General features: G+C 51.0%; 1 protein-coding gene across 2 annotated transcripts; it reads left to right on the forward strand.

The window, feature by feature from the left end:
- Positions 1 to 14,611: 14,611 nt before the first annotated feature.
- CXXC1 (CXXC finger protein 1) lies at positions 14,612 to 19,885 on the forward strand. Of its 2 annotated transcripts, XM_025429619.3 has the most exons (15): positions 14,612 to 14,746; positions 15,321 to 15,439; positions 15,539 to 15,639; positions 15,900 to 16,135; positions 16,227 to 16,427; positions 16,853 to 16,879; positions 16,957 to 17,202; positions 17,370 to 17,477; positions 17,656 to 17,840; positions 18,112 to 18,319; positions 18,399 to 18,509; positions 18,637 to 18,686; positions 18,830 to 18,926; positions 19,206 to 19,358; positions 19,443 to 19,885. In XM_025429619.3, exons 1-15 carry the CDS (start codon positions 14,744 to 14,746, stop codon positions 19,587 to 19,589), a joined length of 1,992 nt encoding a protein of 663 aa, XP_025285404.2. In that variant the 5' UTR covers positions 14,612 to 14,743; the 3' UTR covers positions 19,590 to 19,885. The 2 variants fall into 2 exon arrangements, with proteins under 2 accessions (XP_025285404.2, XP_035575142.1); XM_035719249.2 differs by lacking the exon at positions 16,853 to 16,879.
- Positions 19,886 to 20,492: the final 607 nt, after the last annotated feature.

The raw sequence follows: 20,492 nt of genomic DNA on the forward strand, positions 1-20,492 counted from the left end.
TGGGGACAGTGCCCTGGAGGCAGGCAGGACGGGGGCGTACTCTGCATGGGGCCCAAGTACAGCAGCAGGGAGCCTGCCGGAGTTCTCCTCTTTACTTGTAGAGGCCCTGGAGCCACACAGTCCAGTAATAGCCCCAAGGACGCACCCAGGGACCCGGAGAGAGCAGCGGGGAATAACGTCTTCCAGGTGATGGCCCTACTGTGCTCCTGGGAGGGAGCCAGCAGGGCAGCCACTGCTGTGAGCCACCCTGCACAATCCCAGGCACCCAGAGGCATGTCAGCACAACGTGCGGGCTCTGGCTCGGGTTATCGGCCGGAAGGCGCTTTGGGGTGGTCTCTAGCCACTGATCCTGGGGATTCCCTCCAGTGGCCTGGAGGCTGATGATGCTTGGGAAACCCAGAAGCCGCTAAGGATGCTTGCTTCCAGCTGTCGACCCGGTCCACCAGCAGGGAGACCCCGAGGCCACCTTCCACAGCTCCTGAAACGCATCTGACCCCGACGGAGTCCTCTGCAGCTTCAGAGCTGAGCCATGAGCAGCTGACTGTCCCAAGGATGGACCAAGAGCCGGCCCCCAGGAGGAACAGAAGGACGGCTACGTGTGTGACATTAACTACGTGGAGATGGCCCCCTAGATGGCCCGAGGGACCTACAGCGGCCCTACAGCCAGGAGCAAAAGCTGCCGAGTGGTGGCTAGCAACCAGAGGACATTTGTGAAGATGAAAATGATGAGAACGGAGAGAACGGCTGGCACAAGGAGTGCCCGGAGGAGGTGAGCGGCACCGAAAATGAGGATTCCAGAGGCTCTGATGAGGACAGAGGCAGCGGCAGAGTAGAGGTGTGGAGCAGATCCCCTCCGGGACAGCCCCCTGGCCTGGCCTGGCCTCTGCCCTGCGATCCTCTGCTTCCGCGAGGTCTTGTCACAATCCTTGAGGGCGCTGTGACTGCAGTGCCAGCTGCCCTGGTAACATGTTCTTGGGCTTCCTCGCTGAACACATGGGAGGAAAATGCGTGTGCGCTCTCACCATCCTACGAGTGAAAACTCTTCTGAAGAAGTATGTCCTTGCCCAAACAGTGGGGTTCCTCTGCCTCGATCAAAAGTGATTCTAGAGTTCATAATTTAAAGAAGAAAAAAAAAAAAAAAACCCGAGAAGATGAAGCCCATTGGCCCAGGCATCTTCCCATTCTCCCCCTGCGCTGAGGCCAGGAAGTGGAGGAGAAGCTCCTGTGCACTAACATGTCCCATCTTGGAGGTGCCTGCGTGGTCCAGCTGGTTAAGTGTCTGCCTTGGGGGCAGGTCATGACCTCGGGGCTCCTGCTCCAGTAAGAGCCCATGTCTTCTATCAGAGGCAACCTAGAAGGGCTATGGCGGGTCCCTGAGGGCAGCGCAGCCTGGATGGTAACAGCCCCCTGGAGAGGAAATAGGATCCTCGAGCTCAGGGATCTCAATCCACAGCTGTCTGAACCTCTCTGCTTCCCGACTTCGGTAGCGGCTGTAGATACTGCTGTCTTCTGTGGACGGTGGTGCCGAGATACAGGGAATGCGTGAATGTGATATACTCTGTGTTTAGTAAAAGCGAACTTTAAATATGAATAAGAAATGCCAGAGCACTAGGAGAAAAATCAGTGACTTCCTACTTTTCCCAGTTTTATTTAAAGGAAAAAAAATATTCAAGTGCAAAAAAATAGGCTTCATATTTATCACACTTCTCTGTAGTAGTTTTTGTAAAGATTTGTTTATTCATTTATTTATTTGACAGAGGGAGAGAGAGCACAAGCAGGGGGAGCGACCCGAAGAGGGAGGGGGAGACGCAGGCTCCCACGGAGCAGGGCCCCAGGACCCTGGGATCATGACCTGAGCCAAAGGCAGACATTCCACTGACTGAGCCACCCCGGTGCCCCCGCCACGCTTCTCTGTAGTATTATAAAGATTTCTCAACATCTTTTATATAATGAGCAAGTAGAAGCAAATATATTGTGAATTCAGACAGGATCACATCCAACAGTAGGTTTAAGAACAAACAACACATTTTATAGCTATGTTTGTGTTTTGAAATGCAGACGAAAACACCGTCCGTATTAGGATAAAGCACTGAGAACTATTCCAAAGTATTTCAAAGAAATCACACAAGAATGGAATTCTGTTGTTGTTGTTCTTCATTTTCTTTTCACAGAATCCCCTGCTGTGCTTGGGATCAAAAGAATATCAGGACAATTACAACTTTTAAACCAGCACCAAAGGGAGAACAGCGCGGCAGCTCACCATTAACATACGGACAACTGCGAACATCTGTTTTATGTTCCTCTGTTAGCATGTGTCCTGCCAAAGTGGGCGCTGGATTTATGTTCCTAAGTCATCAAGGGAAGAAAGAGTAAGTGGGGACACGCGGCAGGGGGACAGAGTCATGTCAGGGTGCTGGGAAAACAAACAAGTGGGCAAGGGGTGATGATTGCAGCCGGGGGGGGGGGGGGGGGGGGGTGCGAGGTGTGGGCGGGAGACGCAGGTGCACACAGCCTTGGCCGCCTCCCTCCTGTAGGGGGATGGCCCCAGAGGGAACAGCGGCAAGTTCCCTGCCCCAAAGGGCCAGGTGACACTGATCCATGGCGGGCTGCAGAAGCCAGCCTAGGATGGGACAGGCGTTTTCAGCCATTTGCTCCCCGCTACCTCATGATCCCCTGAGGCCCGCAATCCGCCTCCTGGTTTCCGAGGAGTCAGCCCTGTTCCCAGCCAGAGGTCTCCTTGTGCCTCCTGTCCCCGACCTGAGCTGGCCGGGCCGGGTCTCTGTGGTCTTCACACCACACTGGGGCAGATGGCTGAGTCCTTGAGGGGGTGAAAAGTGGCTTGGCCATGGTTCCCATCCTCTGCGGCTATCCTGTGACTTTGCTCGGTTAGCACTTGATAAGCGGGACACAGGATGCTGGGGGTGAGCCCTATGCTCCCGCGACAACCCCATTTCAACAGCAGACCTCAAGAGAAATTGAAGTGGAGAACTTTGTTACTCACAGGTCCTGAGGGGAGGAGCCCGCATTCCTCCAGGGGCGGGGAGATGGAGGCAGAGGACAGACAGGGGGTCAGGACATGGGGCACATGCCTTTAGTGAGGCTCCCTGGGCGGAAGGCTTTGGGGTTCCCAGGCTGAATTGAGCAATTCAAACCGAAGACTGGGATTCTGGAAGTTCCACAAGGTCTTAGCTTAGTACGTAAGGCGTCTAGGCTTGGGGAGGCAGAGGAGATTGCTGCTCACAGGGCTGTTGGGGAAGTCGTATCAGGAAGCTACGTTTGCCTGTGACTCTGTGGCCACTGTGCGGGGTGTGCACTTGCACACAAAGGGGCTAGTGTCAATGTGAGGCCCTCGTAAGCCACTTGGCCAAAGAATGGATGTGGGGACGGCAACACCGTGGAGTAGCTTTGGTAAACCTCCATGGGTCACCTGGGGGGCTCAGTTGGTGAACCGTCTGCCATCAACTCAGGTCGTGATCCCAGGGTCCTGGGATCAAGCCCGTGTGGGGCTCCCTGCTCAGCAGGGAGCCTGCTTCATCCTCTCCCTCTGCCTGCAGCTCCCCCTGCTTCTTGTGCTTTCTCTCTAACAAATAAAATCTTAAAAAATAAAAAGCCTCTCCACATATTGACATCATTTTCGCGGGGAGGGTGAAAGCCCATAGGTAGCCTGCTGCAGACAGGGCCTGGGAAGGTGTGCGCTTCCTGTAGGAGTCTCCCTGTGGCAGTGCCAGCCTCGGGGGCAGCCTGGGTTTCCTGTTGCTGAACTGAGGCCTCTCCTGCTTGGGTGCACCTGACTGGCTGGAGATGTGAGATTTTTAATGTGGAAACCAAACCCCACAGAAGCAAGTTCAGAGGTTGGACAGACCCCACACAGGACTCAAATTCTGGTGGGCTCCTTTGTGGGATGCCTGGCTTTTGGAGTGCCTAGCTAGGGACTCGGGCCAGGCCCCCTCCTGCTGATGCCACGTGGAAGCTGGAGGTAGAGGGAATCAGCCAAGGGCAGGGTAGTAGAGGGAGCAGTGTGTATGCATGGAGGCCACCACTGTCACCTCCACTCCCTCTGCCTGCCCCCATAGGGCACTCTTGCTGGTTCACCCCCCTTTTCAGCCAGTATCGTAAGTAGCAAGATAACAAAACTCTTCCCAAGCTGCTAAAAAAGCCTGAATTGTGGGAACCAGATGGGAGCTAACCACACCTTCATACCTATTCTAAGATACAGTTTGCTGTGTAAATCAGAGTTGTATTTAGACCTTCAGCCTCTCCAAAGGAAAGATGTCTTAGGATTAGTTTGCCTTCCAGGCAGAAGCATATACCACTCAGTGAGGCCCGCCTGATGGAGGAGCCAATCGCAGGGACTCAGCTTCTCAGAGCAAAGAAGAGATAGCCAGTGTGGAGTGTGGCCCCCGTTGGCAGGAGCAAGCACACCCCAGCCACCCTCCTTAGGGAGTGGGTTGCCCTGGGCAACCCAAAAGCCACACATTAAAGCAGATCTTACTGGTTACCATGATTTGTGGGACCCTCCCTACACCAGGCAGCTGCCGGTTTTAGAGGCTTTGAAAACCTAAAGACAACTGTCTGGTTTTGTAGGGCAGGATGAGGTTGAAAGGCCTCACACTCCTTGCTTGATCGTGGTGGTAACGTTGGCAACTGAGGGGTTGGAGTGGAGGGGACCTGGAGACGGTAGGAGGAAGGGAAGAAAGGGTGTAAATGACTTGTAGGAGACCCCAGGTACCCCCAGTCCCCAGGCCCGGCCTAGCCCAACTGGACCTGCAGTCAGGGCTAGTGTTAAGAGGAGAAGGTGGCAGCTCACATTGGTGCACTGGAAGGCTTAATATTGCTCCCACGGCAGTATAAGCCCCAAAGGATCCATGGATTCAAACAACCCAGATCAAAATCCCAGCCAACTTCTTTGAAAAATTAGACAAGCTGATCATAAAATTTTAGGAAAATATAAGAAACTCAGAACAGCTAAAACAATATTTTAAGAGACGCTTCCTGAATTTAAAACTTACTATGGAGCCACAGTAATCAAGACATATAGATATACATGGTTCTGGCATAAGATATAGATAGATAGATAGATAGATAGATAGATAGATAGATAGATAGATAATAGAATAGAACTGAGAGTCCAGAAATGACTCCTCTTATTTATTGTCAATTGATTTTTGACAAGGATGCCATAACTATTCATTGAGGAAAGAACAGTCCACAAATAGTGCTGGGACAACTGTATACCCACATGCATAAGAATGAAGTTGGACTCCTACTTCACACCATATAGAAGACTCAAATCTTTTTTTTTTTTTAATTTTTATTTATTTATGATAGTCACAGAGAGAGAGAGAGAGAGAGGCAGAGACACAGGCAGAGGGAGAAGCAGGCTCCATGCCCCGGGAGCCCGACGTGGGATTCGATCCCGGGTCTCCAGGATCGCGCCCTGGGCCAAAGGCAGGCGCCAAACCGCTGCGCCACCCAGGGATCCCAAATCTTTTAACTCAGGACTCACTCACCACTAAAACCTAATGTAAGAGCTTAAACTATAAAACTTTTTGAAGACAATAAGGTGTAAATCTCTGTAACCTTGGATCAGGCAATAGTTTCTTAGATATGATACCAAAAACACAAGTGACAAAAGAAAAGTATATAAACTGGACATCATCAATATTAAAGACTATTTTTTTCCTTTCCCATCCCTCCACCCACTTTCCCTCTGGTGAGCATCTGTTCTCTACAATTAAGAGTTTGGTTTATAGTTTGTCTCTTTTTTCTTTTCCTTTGCTCCTTTGTTTTCTCTCTCTCTCTCTCTTCTATTTTATTGATTGATTGATTGATTGATTTTTAAAGATTTTATTTATTTATTCGTGAGAGACGCAGAGAGAGAGAGAGGCAGAGACACAGGCAGAGGGAGAAGCAGGCTCCATGCAGGGAGCCCGATGTGGGACTTGATCCTGGGTCTCCAGGATCACGCCCTGGGCCAAAGGCAGACGCTCAACCGCTGAGCCACCCAGGCATCCCTCTATCTCTTTTTTAAAGATTTTATTTATTTATTCATGAGAGACACAGAGACAGGCAGAGGCACAGGCAGAGGGAGAAGCCGGCTCCCTGCAGGGAGTCCGATGTGGGACTAGATTCCGGGACTCCAGTTTCATGCCCTGAGCCGAAGGCATATGCTCAAAACCAACCACTGAGTCACCCAGGAATCCCAGATTTTAGCCATTCTGACAGGTGTGAGGTGCTATCCATCCTATTGTGGCTTTTATTGTATTTTTCTGATGATGAGTGATGTTGAGCATCTTTTCATGTGTCTGTTGGCCACATGTATGTCTTATTTGGAGAAATGTCTGTTCATGCCTTCTGCCCTTTTAAAAATTGGATTATTTGTTATTTTGGTGTTCAGTTGTACAACTTTATATATTTTGTATATGAACCCTTTATAGAATATATGAACCCTTTATAGAATATACCATTTATAAATATCTTCTCCTATTCAGTAGGTTGTCCTTTAGTTTTGTTGGTTGAAAATTAAAAACTTCTGTTCTTCAAAAAACACCATGAAGAAAGTGGAGAGACAATTGACAGAATGGAAGTAAATGTTTGCAAATCCCATATCTAGCAAGGAATATATCTAGAATATTCATAAATATGGTAACAACACAATGAAAAATAGGCAAAGGATCTGATTAGATATTTCTCCAAAGAAAATATAAAAATGGCCAGTAAGCACATGAAAATATCCTCAACATCATTAGCCATTAGGGAATGCAAATCAAATCCACAGTGTGACACCACTTCACACCTACTAGCATGGCTATCATCGAAAAGACAGATAACAAATGTTACTGAGGAGTTGGAGAAATTAGAACCTGCTGGTGGGAATAGAAAATGGCGAAGCTACTTTGGAAAACAGTCCAGCAATTTCTTCAAATACTCAAGCGTAGAATTACTGTATGACCAGTGATCCTATTCCTAGGTATACACTCACTAAACCTGCATGTTTATCCTTAGCAGGGTGATGGTGTACAAACACCCATCTTGTGCAGCAGGTTAAAGCTCCTATTTCTGGTGGGATATAGTAGTGGAGTGAGCCAGGTGCTGTATGATGCACAACAAAGGAGGGCTCACTGAATGGGAAATGAAGATATTCACACCCAATGTGATAAAATCTCCACTGGTTGTGGGAAACCAGTGCCTGCCAGTGAAGCTGATCTCATCTGTCCCTTCTCCATGTGAGAAAAGCATAATTTTAACCAGTGCGTCTGTTAGTCGTGTCTTTCTTGGTGATCCTGACACCAACAGACCATGAAGCGTGCTGCCATCCAGAGACGGCTGCTCTTCATTCCATGTTGTTTGTTTCCTGACTGAGCTCCTGATCCCTGGAGTCTGGTTACCTGGACTACTGATCCATTTCCTGACGTAGGTCCACTGTGATCCTCACCTTTCAGAACCTGCTTCATTCTGTGGCTACCCCCTCACCTTTTCATTTAGCTGCTCCCATGCCTGGGTTCCCTCAGTCCATGCCCTGATTCCAGCCCAGTGAGCAGTACTCAAAGCATGAAAATTGTTACTAATAATATCAGATTTGTCATTGCTGGCTGTGTGGCTTGGCAAGAGACTTGTGCTCCCTAAGTCTCAATTGCTTTCACTGTTAAGTGGGGATAACAATCCTAACTTTCAGGGATTTAAAAAACATTTTGAAATTAAGAATTATTTTAAAAAATAATTACACATATGGGAAAGTATTCCTCAAAAAATGTTATATCAAAAGATTAAAACATTGGCTTAGAAATACCCATATAACCCCAAATCTGTTTTTTTTTAATGTTTACATTCCTATGTGTACATATGTAACTATGTTAGCAAGTTAACAACACTTCTCTTCAATGGTAGGATTCTTGGTGGGTTTTGTTACACATATTTCTAGATTTTCTAGTTTTTCTGCAGGGTGTTAGTATTAGAAGGAAGGTAAAGGAAAAATACCACAAATCATACTTTCTTTTCCTTACAAGTTTTAGGACTTTACTAAATTACAATGTTTTGCTATAATAAATATCTACATTAGAAAGACCTTGGAGTGGGGCCTGGGTGGCTCAGTTTGTTGAGCATCTGCCTTCAGCTCAGGTCATGATCTCGGGGTCCTGGTATCGAGTCCCGCATCGGGCTCCCAGCTTAGTGGGGAGTCTGCTTCTCCCTCCGTGTGCTTGCTCTCTCTCTCTCTTTCTCTCTGTCTTTCTTAAATAAATAAATAAAGTCTAAAAAAAGAAAAAAGAAAGACTTCGGAAAGTTACTCTGCCTCTTTGGTCAGGATTTCACTGGTGTATTTCTTTTATCTCCCACCCCACCAACTGGTGTATTTCAAACAATGTCTCTTCCACTTCAAAACTTTTTTTATTATCTAGCAACTTTCCATGTTCTCTTCTTGAGTCATTTACAGAAAGACAGGTAACTGCTGATTATTTTTAAGATCTTAATAAGCATGATTATGTATCAACTAACCGATATTTATCTATGAGGCACCAGGTTGATAGTGCACAGCCTACTAAAAAAGTAAAAAGCCTGTGTCCCTGACTTCAAAGAGGTTCCAGTTTAGTTAGTGCAATGAGAGTAATCCATGTCAGTCAATCAACAACACTCAATAGTATTTGATTAATACTAATCTTTATGGTATAGAAAATTGGTTCTCAAAGTGTTGTCTATGGACCTCTGGGGATTCCTGAGGTGATTTCAGGTAGTGCAAGATCAAATCTTTTCACAATATTAAGGCTTTTCCCCTCCTCCCTCACTGCATTAATAGTTGCACCAATGGGGTAAAAGCAATGATTGGTAAAACTGGAGACACTTTAGCACAAATCTAGGTAATTTCTCTAAACTTTACAGCTGACACTTGAACAACACATTTTTAAACTTATATGCAAACTTTTTGATAAATATAGTACAGTACTGAAAACGTTTTTATCTCCTTAGGATTTCCTTAATAACATTTTCTCTTCTCCAGCTTTGTAGGAATACACTGTATGATACATATACAACATGTGTTAATAGGCTGTGTTGTTGGCAAGGCTTCTAGTCAACAGTAGGTTATTAGTAGTTAGGTTTTGGGACAGTCAAGAGTTACATCAATTTGCAACTGGACAGGGCTTGGTGCCCCTAACCCCCACGTTGTTCAAAGGTCAACTGTAGTTAGTATATTTAAGATTGGAGTCTTTAACCTTTTGGTCTCAGGACTCTGTTATACTCTGAAAGTGGTAGACCAAGCAGTGCAAGAATCAGTAAATACAAACGAACAAAAAACAGGTCCATGCAGGGGGGTATTGGCTGGGGCCATGAAATGGCTTCTTCCCACACAGCACAGCGATCACACATGCTTTTGATCTGTAGCTGACAGTGAGGTTTCACGGGAGGTACTAGAGGAACTTCTACCTTTCGTGCACAACAGGACGGCCCCAGGGCCAGGTCAACTGCCCCCAGCAAGACCTGCCCAGCATGGCACATTCTGTCTGGGGAAGAAAGGACATCTTTTTCTTGACTGCCAGAGTGATTCTGCAGCATGAGCACATAAACCCCCAAAACCTAGCAAATAGGTCCCTAAACTCGGGAAGTGGCTTATCAGTCAGTCCTGTGGGCAGAGTGTGATAATAATGCTTTAGGTCATGGACACCGAGGCTTGGACTTATCATTCACTAAAAGGTTGGACAATGTGGGACCCTCACTCCCCCATCACCTGCCACCTAGGCAAGAGCACTTGCTACTGGATCCCAGGGAGTTTTAATGTTTCCTGCCTCAAACTGTCATGTGGGCAAGCAGTCCCTAAGCGGTAGTGTGGTAGCTAACAGATGATATGTGTCACCGCTACAGCTGTTCAGCACGGCTTGCCATGCTTCCACAGACTCCGCTGGTTAGGGGACAACAAGCTCAAATGCATCCAGTTTGTTAGGTTTAGCAAGATCATCATGGTATTAGTTTCCTGCATTCCTAGTTCCATAAAAATAACACTAAACTAGAGAAGCCATCTGGGGTGATCACTTTTCTGCTGAATAATCAACTCTAAACTTCAGTCAAGTGCTTCTATAACCAGCGGCCACTTCCAAAGGAGGTGTAGGGTGGTAAGTCTCAGGCTCAACCACAGCCAGGGAGATGGACGAGACATAGCCTTTTGGCTATTGCTCATAAGGCTGCTTCTCTTCCTTGATTTGGAAAGGTGGAAATCCAGGGCATTTTACCAAGACTCCCAGACTGCATTAAGTTTTGCCTACTTGGCCTGTATGGAGATGTATGAGGTAAACCGAGTGCCAACGTGTAACTAATCCCTGCAATATTTCAAACACCAAACCAATCTTGTATTTTGAGGATCATTCCTGGCATAAATAGACTTCTTCATGGTGTTATCATTTTTTACAAATTGCTAGATGCAATTTGCTTATATTTTGTTAATGACTTTGCATCTGTGTAGTAAACAATTTAATGTTGCCCAGAGAGGTCTGGCTCTTGCTCGCCTTGACTTCTAAGACGTAATCTCTAAGCCCTTTAATGTCATTCCTGACAGAATTGTCTTCGCCTAGGGGTCTTTAGTCACTGGATAGTCCAACAACGTGACTTGAGGTGATGACTTAAGAGTCATATTCTATCAGCGCTACCTCTTGATCAGACACATGGGCAGTCAACAGTACTGAGGTAATGGAACTCCAGTAAAGACTCTGGACACCAAGTCTCAAGTGAGCTTCCCTCGTTGACAATTCTCCATGCCTGTTGTCACATATTGTTCCTAAAAGCAACTAGCTCTATGATTCCTGAGGGACAGGGTAACAAGCAGCTCTGTATTTGGAACCTTTCCAGACTCTATCCTATAACAGATTTTAATTCTCTCCCTGTGATAACTGTGAGTACAACTTTCAGGGAGTTCTGTGAGTTCTTCTAGCCAATTAGTTGGGGACCTCCAAACCTGCAATTAGTGCCAGAAGTAAGCATGGTCTTGAGGAACCTTAAATTCTACAGTGATACCAAAGGGAAAAGCAGGGGGCACCTGGCTGGCTCAGTTGGTAGAGCAGGTGACTCTTGGTCTCAAGGTGATGAGTTTAAGGCCCATGTTGGGAGTAGAGGTTACTTATAAATAAATAAATACATACATACATACATACATAAATAGGAAAAGCAGTCTTTTGGGGACCATTCCTCATAATTTGTAGCATTTGTGCTCATGGGATATGTTGGCCTGTCATTTTCTTTTCTTGTAATATCTTTGTCTAGTTTAGTATCAGGTAAATGATTATGAAAATGAACTGGAAAGTATTTCTTCCTCATCTATATTACCTCAAACACTTTGTACAGGACTCATCTTTTTCTTCCTTAATATTTGAATTTACCAGTGAAGCTATTTGGGCTTGGAGTTTTCTTTGTGGGAAAGCTTTTAATTAGAAATTCAAGTAATTTTATCACTGCTTGGCTACTCAAAATCTCTATTTCTTCATGTGTTACTTTTTGGTAAGTTGTCTTTTTCAATGAATTTGTCCATTTTATCTAAGTAGTCAAATATATTGGGCAGCCCCTGTGGCGCAGCGGTTTGGCGCCGCCTGCAGCCTGGGGTGTGATCCTGGAGACCCGGGATTGAGTCCCACATTGGGCTCCCTGCATGGAGCCTGCTTCTCCCTCTGCCTGTGTCTCTGCCTCTCTCTCTGTGTCTATGAATAAATAAATAAAATCTTTAAAAATATATATATATTGCATTAGTTGGTATAAATGTGTGAATAATCCATTTTTAGTATCTATAAGATTCATACTGATGGCTCTTTTTGCATTTGCATTCATGAGGTAATTTGTGTCTTCTTACTGTTTTTTCTTAATTGAATAAATATTTGATAAATCATATTTTAAAATTACAGTAATTGAATATATGCTTAATTCAGTTTAGTTACATAACATTAGAAAGTAATGAATTGAGGTGTCTGGGTGCCTCAATGGTTGAGTGTCCTGCCTTCTGCTCAGGGCATTATCCTGGAGTTCCAGGATTGAGTCCCACATTCGGCTCCCCGTGAGGAGCCTGCTTCTCCCTCTGCCTATATCTCTGCCTCTCTCTGTGTCTCTCATGAATAAATACATCTTTTTTTTTTTAGGATTTTTTTATTTATTCAAGACAGAGAGAGAGAGAGAGAGAGAGAGGCAGAGACACAGGCAGAGGGAGAAGCAGGCTCCATGCAGGGAGCCTGATGTGGGACTTGATCCCCAGTCTCCAGGATCATACCCCAGGCTGAAGGCAGTGCCATACCCCAGGCTGGGCCATCCGGCTGCCCTAAATAAATAAATCTTAAAAAAAAAAATTAATGAATTAGATGAATTTAAATTAATATTTAAATATGTTAATTCAAATGGGATTAATCAAATCATATTAAAGTATAACAAAGTAAACAATATTAAATTGAAATTAAATGATACACAATACTGAACTGAATAAATTGAATTGAATGAATTGAATCAATATTTTATTTTTTATTTTTATTTTTAAAAAATATTTATTTAGTTATTTATTTATGATAGAGAGAGAGAGAGAGAGAGAGGCAGAGACACAGGAAGAGGGAGAAGCAGGCTCCACGCTGGGAACCCGACGTGGGACTCGATCCTGGGACTCCAGGATCGTGCCCTGGGCCAAAGGCAGGCGCTAAACTGCTGAGCCACCCAGGGATCCCCCTGAATTAATATTTTAAATAAAATTAAATTTAGTAAGTCAAGTCAGTGATGTTAAATTAAATGAGTAATTAATTTAAGTTAAACTTGAACTATATTCTCTTAAATTTACTTTCATACATCAAATTGTAATTAAATTAAAATTGAATTATTTGAAATTTATTGGTTAAATTTATCTGAGTATCTTACCAACACATGCATATTCATTTATACTAACTAAAGTTAATTTAATACATTAAATGAACTAAATTCGAAGAATTATGTTAATTAAAATAAGTTACAATCAAATTAAGATTAATTCAGTATTAACTAGAAAAAGGAGGCAAGTCTGGATCTGAAGGTCCACTTTGTGGATTAAAGACGGGCTTTAGGGGATCCCTGGGTGGCGCAGCGGTTTGGCACCTGCCTTTGGCCCAGGGCGCGATCCTGGAGACCCGGGATCGCATCCCACGTCGGGCTCCCTGCATGGATCCTGCTTCTCCCTCTGCCTGTGTCTCTGCCTCTCTCTCTCTCTCTCTCTCTCTCTCTCTCTCTCTCTCTCACTCTGTGTCTATCATAAATAAATAAATAATTCTAAAAAAAAAAAAAAGAAGAAGAAGAAGACGCGTTTTAAGGAGAGAGGGTCACACAGTCCATGATGCAGCTCCTGTGACTTCGGTTGTCTGTGACGGTGTGGAGGGGCCACGAGTAAAAATGTCTAGGAAAGGTGAAAACAAAAACAAAAATCAGACCCGACACCGCCCTCAGGAGAATCATCAGGAGCAAGTACGTTACTATGATGTCCAGAGCCAAGAAATCCAGAACGACTGTCAGCACCCGGTGACAAGTTTCATTTTCCCCAGGCTCCCCGCCCCCCCAACCTGAATAGAGTCGTGACCCTGAACGCGGACATTCCCTGTGACCGGGGCTCGCGCATCTGCTGGGGGTTGGGGCGGGGGCGCTGACCCGTTAAAACCCGCCCGACCGCTCAGGTTGCCTGAGTTACAGCCTGGCCTTAAGGACGTGTCCAGAGCTCCGACCTGTCCGGTTTTTTTTTTTTTTTTTAAATGTACGGAGTCTAATTAAAAAATTGTAAGAACTAACTTCATAGGAGAGAATTGAGTATGTCTGATGGAAGAGAGCCAGAGTGGACGTCACGGGGATCCCGGCGAATCCACATCCCGGCGGTGGCGGGGTCAGGGGAAGACGCGGTGTAGCCGGTGTCTCGGGTTCCGGGGTCTGCTGTGGCTCGGCCCCTTGTCACCAGGGTCGGGCCCTTCACCTGCATCCTTCCGTTCGGAGGGTGACCGCGCTCCCGCAAGGGCCGAGGCTGCAGGGCGCCGGGCTGGGCTGAGGACCTTCGAGGAGGACCCGGGGCGCGAAAGGGTGGTGAGGATGACGTCAGACACAGAACGGGGGAACATGGGCACAGTCCGCTGGCGCCCCATTAACACACGTGGGAGGGAAACGTGAGTGAATGGAAGACGGAGTGTAACTCGAGGCACGTGGTGTTTCGGGAGCAGCCGCTTTTCCTTTGAACTTCTCTGCAGGGCAAGCCGCCATCGTACGGAGTCGATGCCAAAATGGCGGCGCCCTCCTGGAGACCGCGGGTAGGACGCTGCCATGCATTGCCCGTGAACGTACGGACTCGGCCATCTTACGGAATCAGTTTCCAAGATGACGGCATCTGCGTGGAAGCCGCACACAGGCGCCGCCATATTTCCTGTAACGTTGAGTCCGTACGAGCGGCCACCGTACGGAGTCGGCCGACAAGGTGGCGGTGCCCTCGCGAAAGCGGCCACATAGGTGCGGCCATGTTTCCTACTAGTTTACGGCCCTGACCGCCGTACGGTCTTGGTCGTCAAGATGGTGGCGCCTGAGAGACCGTGGCGGCTCTAGGCGGCGGATCGACTTGTTTGGTGCGGAGCCGACGCATTAGTCCTGCGCAATAAGAGTACGGTGCCCGGGAGGCGCGACCAAAGCGGAAGTAGTTGTGGGCGCCTTTACAACGGCCGCGGACGCCGCCGAGAGGTCTGTGCGGGTTCGCGGGTCGCTGGCGGGGGTCGCAGAGGGGTGCGCCGAGAGCGGAGAGATGGTAAGTACGGGGCCGGGGAGGGTCGGCGGTAGGGGTCGGCGGGTCGGCGGCGGGGGGTCCGTGGGCAGACTCGGGGGGTCTGTGGTGAACCGTCAGGGGCGTCCGCGGGCGCTCGGGCGGGGGCCTGTGGGGAGCCTCAGAGGGGGCTGCGGGTGGAATGTCGGGGTCCGGGGTTCCGAGTTTGTTCCGACGTGTGAGCCACCTGGGAGTTTTGTGACGGGCCCCTGCGCGGCTCCGTGATGGAAGTTAGTGGGGACGCCTTTCGGCAGCTCGTCGGGGGCCCGCTCGGGGACTGCGGGGCGGCGGGACCCGGCGTCTGGGCTGAGCCTGCCCGGCGGCCCGTAGCGAGCGGGGCAGTCGGCGTCGGGCCGGCGGGGAGGCGCGAGGGGGCGGGGCTGCCCGGGCGCTAGTGACCGTGACCGCGACCGTGACCGTGAGCGGGGCGGGGCGGGAGGTCGGGGTGCCGGCGTGGGCCGGGCCGGGAGGGTCGCGAGGAGCCGCGGTGGGAAGCGTGGGCAGACGGTCGCGGTCTGTGGAGGCCGTGGTGGGGCTGCTCTAAGGCACCGTCCCGCAGGAGGGGGACGGCTCCGACCCAGAGCCTCCAGACGCTGGGGAGGACAGCAAGTCGGAGAACGGCGAGAACGCGCCCATCTACTGCATCTGCCGCAAACCAGACATCAACTGCTTCATGATGTGAGCCGGGGAGAGGCGGGCGGGCTGACGCCGGCGAGGTTGGGTGAGGCTGATGGGTGCGGCCCCTCACATCTGCACCACTCACCCCATCCTCTGCAGCGGGTGTGACAACTGCAATGAGTGGTTCCATGGGGACTGCATCCGGATCACTGAGAAGATGGCCAAGGCCATCCGGGAGTGGTACTGTCGGGAGTGCCGAGGTGAGGGGGCGGCCTGGACGGGGGGCACACCCACCTGCCTCCAGGGAGAAGCCTTCAAGGAGGGTGGGTCCCGGGCCGAGGGACTCGGTTTGTGGTGAGCTGCAGCGGAGACTCCAACGGGCGCTTGGCTAGAGCGTCCCCCAGCGGGGTAGCCCTGCCCCGGAGGAGTGACGGGGAGAAGGTGGGGGGGACCAAGATGAAGAGGAATCCTCCGAATCCCTCAGGGTCCACCCACCCTGGCCCCACTGTCTTCCCCACAGAGAAAGACCCCAAGCTGGAAATCCGTTATCGGCACAAGAAGTCACGGGAGCGGGACAGCAATGAGCGAGACGGCAGTGAGCCCCGGGATGAGGGTGGAGGGCGCAAGAGGCCTGCCCCGGATCCAGACCTGCAGCGTCGGGCGGGGTCAGGGACAGGGGTTGGGGCGATGCTTGCTCGGGGCTCTGCTTCGCCCCACAAATCCTCTCCACAGCCCTTGGTGGCCACACCCAGCCAGGTGAGTGGCTGCTGGGGCTGGGATAGGTAAGCTGAGCCTCCCGCAGGCCCCGTACACGTTCCTGATTTTTGTCCTGGGCCTCTCCCCTCAGCATCACCAGCAGCAGCAGCAGCAGCAGCAGCAGCAGCAGCAGCAGATCAAACGGTCAGCCCGCATGTGTGGCGAGTGTGAGGCCTGCCGGCGCACCGAAGACTGTGGCCACTGTGACTTTTGTCGGGACATGAAGAAGTTTGGGGGCCCCAACAAGATCCGGCAGAAGTGCCGGCTGCGTCAGTGCCAGCTGCGGGCCCGGGTGAGCATGGGTAGAGCTGGGCAGGGCTGGGGGTGTCAGTGTGTCCAGGAAAGGCTCGTGGAGGCCAGGAGGGGGCAGGCTGGGCGGGTGAGCTGGGGCCTTGCTACACACAGACAGGTGGGAAGGAGCCTGGCCTGTGTAGGTGAACAGGGCGTGACCAGGTGTGTGGGGCTAGCAGGGGCATCCCCGACCCCAGGTGGGCAGGGCAGACCCCCCCCCCCCCCCCCGGCCATTTTCAGCGGTCAGGCACGTCAGGGCAGGTGGAGCAGGGTTGAGCATGTCCTGGTGATGTGAAGCGGGGGTACTAGGTGTGTCTGGGAGGCAACACAGGGCAGTTGGTGGGCTAGGCTCTTGTGGGTGGGGCTAGGGCAGGGCCACCCTCCATCCACCTGGGGCTGACCTGGGCCTTCCTCCTGCCGGCACAGGAATCGTACAAGTACTTCCCTTCCTCGGTGAGTCCAGCCCCCCAGGGCGGGGCGGGGCATGCGGGCAGGGCGGTCAGGGCCAGTCCTGAGATTCTGCCCTGCAGCTCTCGCCAGTGACGCCCTCAGAGTCCCTGCCACGGCCTCGCAGGCCACTGCCCACCCAGCAGCAGCCACAGCCATCACAGAAGCTGGGGCGCATCCGTGAGGACGAGGGGGCAGTGGCATCATCAGCAGTCAAGGAGCCACCTGAGGCTACGGCTACACCTGAGCCACTCTCAGATGAGGACCTACCACTGGATCCTGACCTGTACCAGGACTTCTGTGCAGGGGCCTTTGATGACCATGGCCTGGTGAGCAGCCAGAGCGTTCCATGGTGGAAGGGTGGAGGTCACAGAAGCAGAGTTTCCGTGGTGAGGAGAGCTGGAAGATAAGGCGGAGTATGGAAGGCTGATCTGGGAACTGAGTGGGTGGGGTGGTCATGGGCGGGCAGGTGGGTCAGCATGTGCCTCACTTGCAGCCCTGGATGAGCGACACAGAGGAGTCTCCATTCCTGGACCCTGCCCTACGGAAGAGAGCAGTGAAAGTGAAGCACGTAAAGCGTCGGGAGAAGAAATCCGAGAAGAAGGTGATGGAGAGGGTGAAATGGGTGTGAGAAGGCAGAGGGCAGGGAAGGTAGGGAGAGGCAAAGATCAGGAGCTGGGTGGGGCAAGAGCCAGAAGTGGCGGGGGGGGGGCAGCGGGACACAGGGAACTGGGGCTGACTTTAACTCCACCCTAACCTGACCTGACTGCTTCGTCCCTTAGAAGGAAGAGAGATATAAGCGGCATCGGCAGAAACAGAAGCACAAGGACAAATGGAAACACCCAGAGCGCGCCGACGCTAAGGATCCTGCATCACTACCGCAGTGCCTGGGACCTGGCTGTGTGCGCCCTGCCCAGCCCGGCTCCAAGTATTGCTCAGATGACTGTGGCATGAAGCTGGCAGCCAAGTGAGTCATTCCTGGAGAGCGCAAGGGAGTCAGGGAGTACAGGGCAGGGCATGGCTAGAGCCTTCTGTGTGTCTTCTCATCAGCTACCTGCCTGCTGCTCAGTCCGTGGTGCACCCGTCTATCTGTCCCTCATCTGCTTGTCTACCATCCAGTCACTTACTTATTCTTTGGCCGTTTGGTCACCCATCTCTTCTGCCGTTCTTGGATCACCCCACTTGTCTTGTTCCTTGCCACTTTCCCTGCCTGCACCTAACCCCCTGCCTCCCTGCAGCCGCATCTACGAGATCCTCCCCCAGCGCATCCAGCAGTGGCAGCAGAGTCCCTGCATTGCTGAGGAGCACGGGAAGAAGCTGCTCGAACGTATTCGCCGTGAGCAGCAGAGTGCCCGTACCCGCCTTCAGGAGATGGAGCGCCGATTCCATGAACTTGAGGCCATCATTCTTCGTGCCAAGCAGCAGGCTGTCCGTGAGGATGAGGAGGTGAGTGAGCACAGGCCCAGCGGCCCTGGACCCAGTACCCGGTCCTGCCTGGCTTCATTGTTCCTTCCACTCCACACAGAGCAATGAGGGTGACAGTGATGACACGGACCTGCAGATCTTCTGCGTCTCCTGCGGGCACCCTATCAACCCACGTGTTGCCTTGCGCCACATGGAGCGCTGCTATGCCAAGGTCAGGGTGTCACCCTGAGGGGGACTGTCATTGGGTCGTGGGGGAACAGATGGGTTGTCTGGGGGTTGTCTCGGGAGGGCATGCAGCACACATCCACAGTGCCCTCCGTTTGTGCTCATCCCTCTAGTATGAGAGCCAGACGTCCTTTGGGTCCATGTACCCCACACGCATTGAGGGGTGAGTGTGGGCGCTACGTGGAGTTAGAGCAGGGAGGTTAAGGCTGGGGTCAGAAGTGGCATGTTGGGGCAGAATGGGCCTGGGCAAGAACAGATGGGTCCCCCGCCTTTCTCCCCACTACCTTCTATCTTCTAAACCTCCAGAGCTACACGACTCTTCTGTGATGTCTACAACCCTCAGAGCAAGACATACTGTAAACGGCTCCAGGTGCTGTGCCCCGAGCACTCCCGGGACCCCAAAGTAAGGTTTGCTCTCAGTTCCTCCCATTCTGTCCTTTCTTCCTCCTCCCTGCCTCCCTTCCTCCTCCCTTGTGTCCTCCCCTCTCCTCCTTCCTTCCTTTTCCCTACTTGACCCCTTCCGTAACTCTCACTTTGCTTGCCTTATCACTGCTCGTTCCTCTCCTTTTTCCTCTCATCATCTCGTTTCTCCTTTTCCATTCCTCTGTACTCCCTGAACTCTCTTCGTTCCTTCCTACCTTCCTCCACCCCCATTCATCCCTGACCCCCGATTTCCTTGCAGGTGCCAGCTGATGAGGTATGTGGGTGCCCTCTTGTACGTGATGTCTTTGAGCTCACGGGTGACTTCTGCCGCCTGCCCAAACGCCAGTGTAACCGCCATTACTGCTGGGAGAAGTTGCGGCGTGCTGAAGTGGACCTGGAGCGTGTGCGCGTGGTAGGTGTCCATGCTGAATGAGGCTGGAGTTCAGGTGGAGCTTCCGGAGCTCCTTCTCATGGCTCTTTTCTACTCCCCTCTCAGTGGTACAAGCTGGATGAGCTGTTTGAGCAGGAACGCAACGTTCGCACAGCCATGACTAACCGGGCAGGATTACTGGCCCTGATGCTGCACCAAACGATCCAGCATGACCCGCTCACTACCGACCTGCGCTCCAGTGCTGACCGCTGAGCCTCACTGGCCCAGAAGTCCTCACGCCCTGCATTCCAGGCCCGGGAGCTGCCCCGAATTCCCTGTTTGTCTGTTCTGCCATTCATCTGTTTCTCCAATGGTCCCTGAGTTTCTCCCTGTGCCCATCCACCATTTGACTACCCAGATGCCGTTATCAGAGGGTCTCAGGATTTTCTTCTGTCCTTGTCTGTCCCTCTGTCTCTCCATTCTCTGTGCCTGGGTGGGACTGTGGAGTTTGCTCACTGTTGCCTCACCTCTCCCTGGTTTTGTTAATAAAATTTTGAAGAACCAACAGAGATTACTACTGGTTTCCACTTTATCCAGCTGCATCTGCACTCCCAAACCCCCTGGGTGAAAGGGCTGAGGCACACCTGTATTCAGGAGGAGTTGCAGTATAGAGCTTCGAGTATGCAGTTGGCAACCACCCTCTGCTCTGCAGGAGCTCCCTTGGGCAGCGGACTATGACTTATTAAGGGAGAGCCCAATGACGTACATCCTCAGCATTTCATCTTGAAACAACGGGTATACAGTTGGCGCTATTTCATTATGTGGCTGATTTCCCCCGTGACACCCCCGTGTCAGCATCGACATCCTCCAGATTAGACACGTATTCGCTGACGGCCACAAGGTCTCTCGTTGCCCCACAAACCCCTTTCCGGGCACGTGTGTAACAGAAGTCCGAGAGCCCCCTCCGCCCGGTCGCGGGGCCCAGCGGGGCCCACAGCGCAGCCTCTCTAGGGCGCGCACGCCCTTCTCGGTGGCACGGCCCTTCTGTTTACCTGCAGCGCGGCACCGCCCCCTTCGCCCGTTCTCGCGGAGGGAGGGAGCTGGGGTCGGCTTGCGGTGCGCTCCTCCCCGCGCGCTCCTGCAACTGCTCGCGGGGCGGAGAGGACGGGACACACG

The sequence above is a fragment of the Canis lupus genome, chromosome 7 (genome assembly GCF_003254725.2).
Source record: "Canis lupus dingo isolate Sandy chromosome 7, ASM325472v2, whole genome shotgun sequence".
NCBI classification, from domain to species: Eukaryota; Metazoa; Chordata; class Mammalia; order Carnivora; family Canidae; genus Canis; species Canis lupus.

Bases quoted from the DNA above. Each gene is read 5' to 3' on its own strand.
- CXXC1 (XM_025429619.3), top strand. The intron at 17,841-18,111 runs GTGAGTCATTCC...GCCTCCCTGCAG, and splicing joins GGCATGAAGCTGGCAGCCAA to CCGCATCTACGAGATCCTCC. The intron at 18,510-18,636 runs GTCAGGGTGTCA...TCATCCCTCTAG, and splicing joins TGGAGCGCTGCTATGCCAAG to TATGAGAGCCAGACGTCCTT.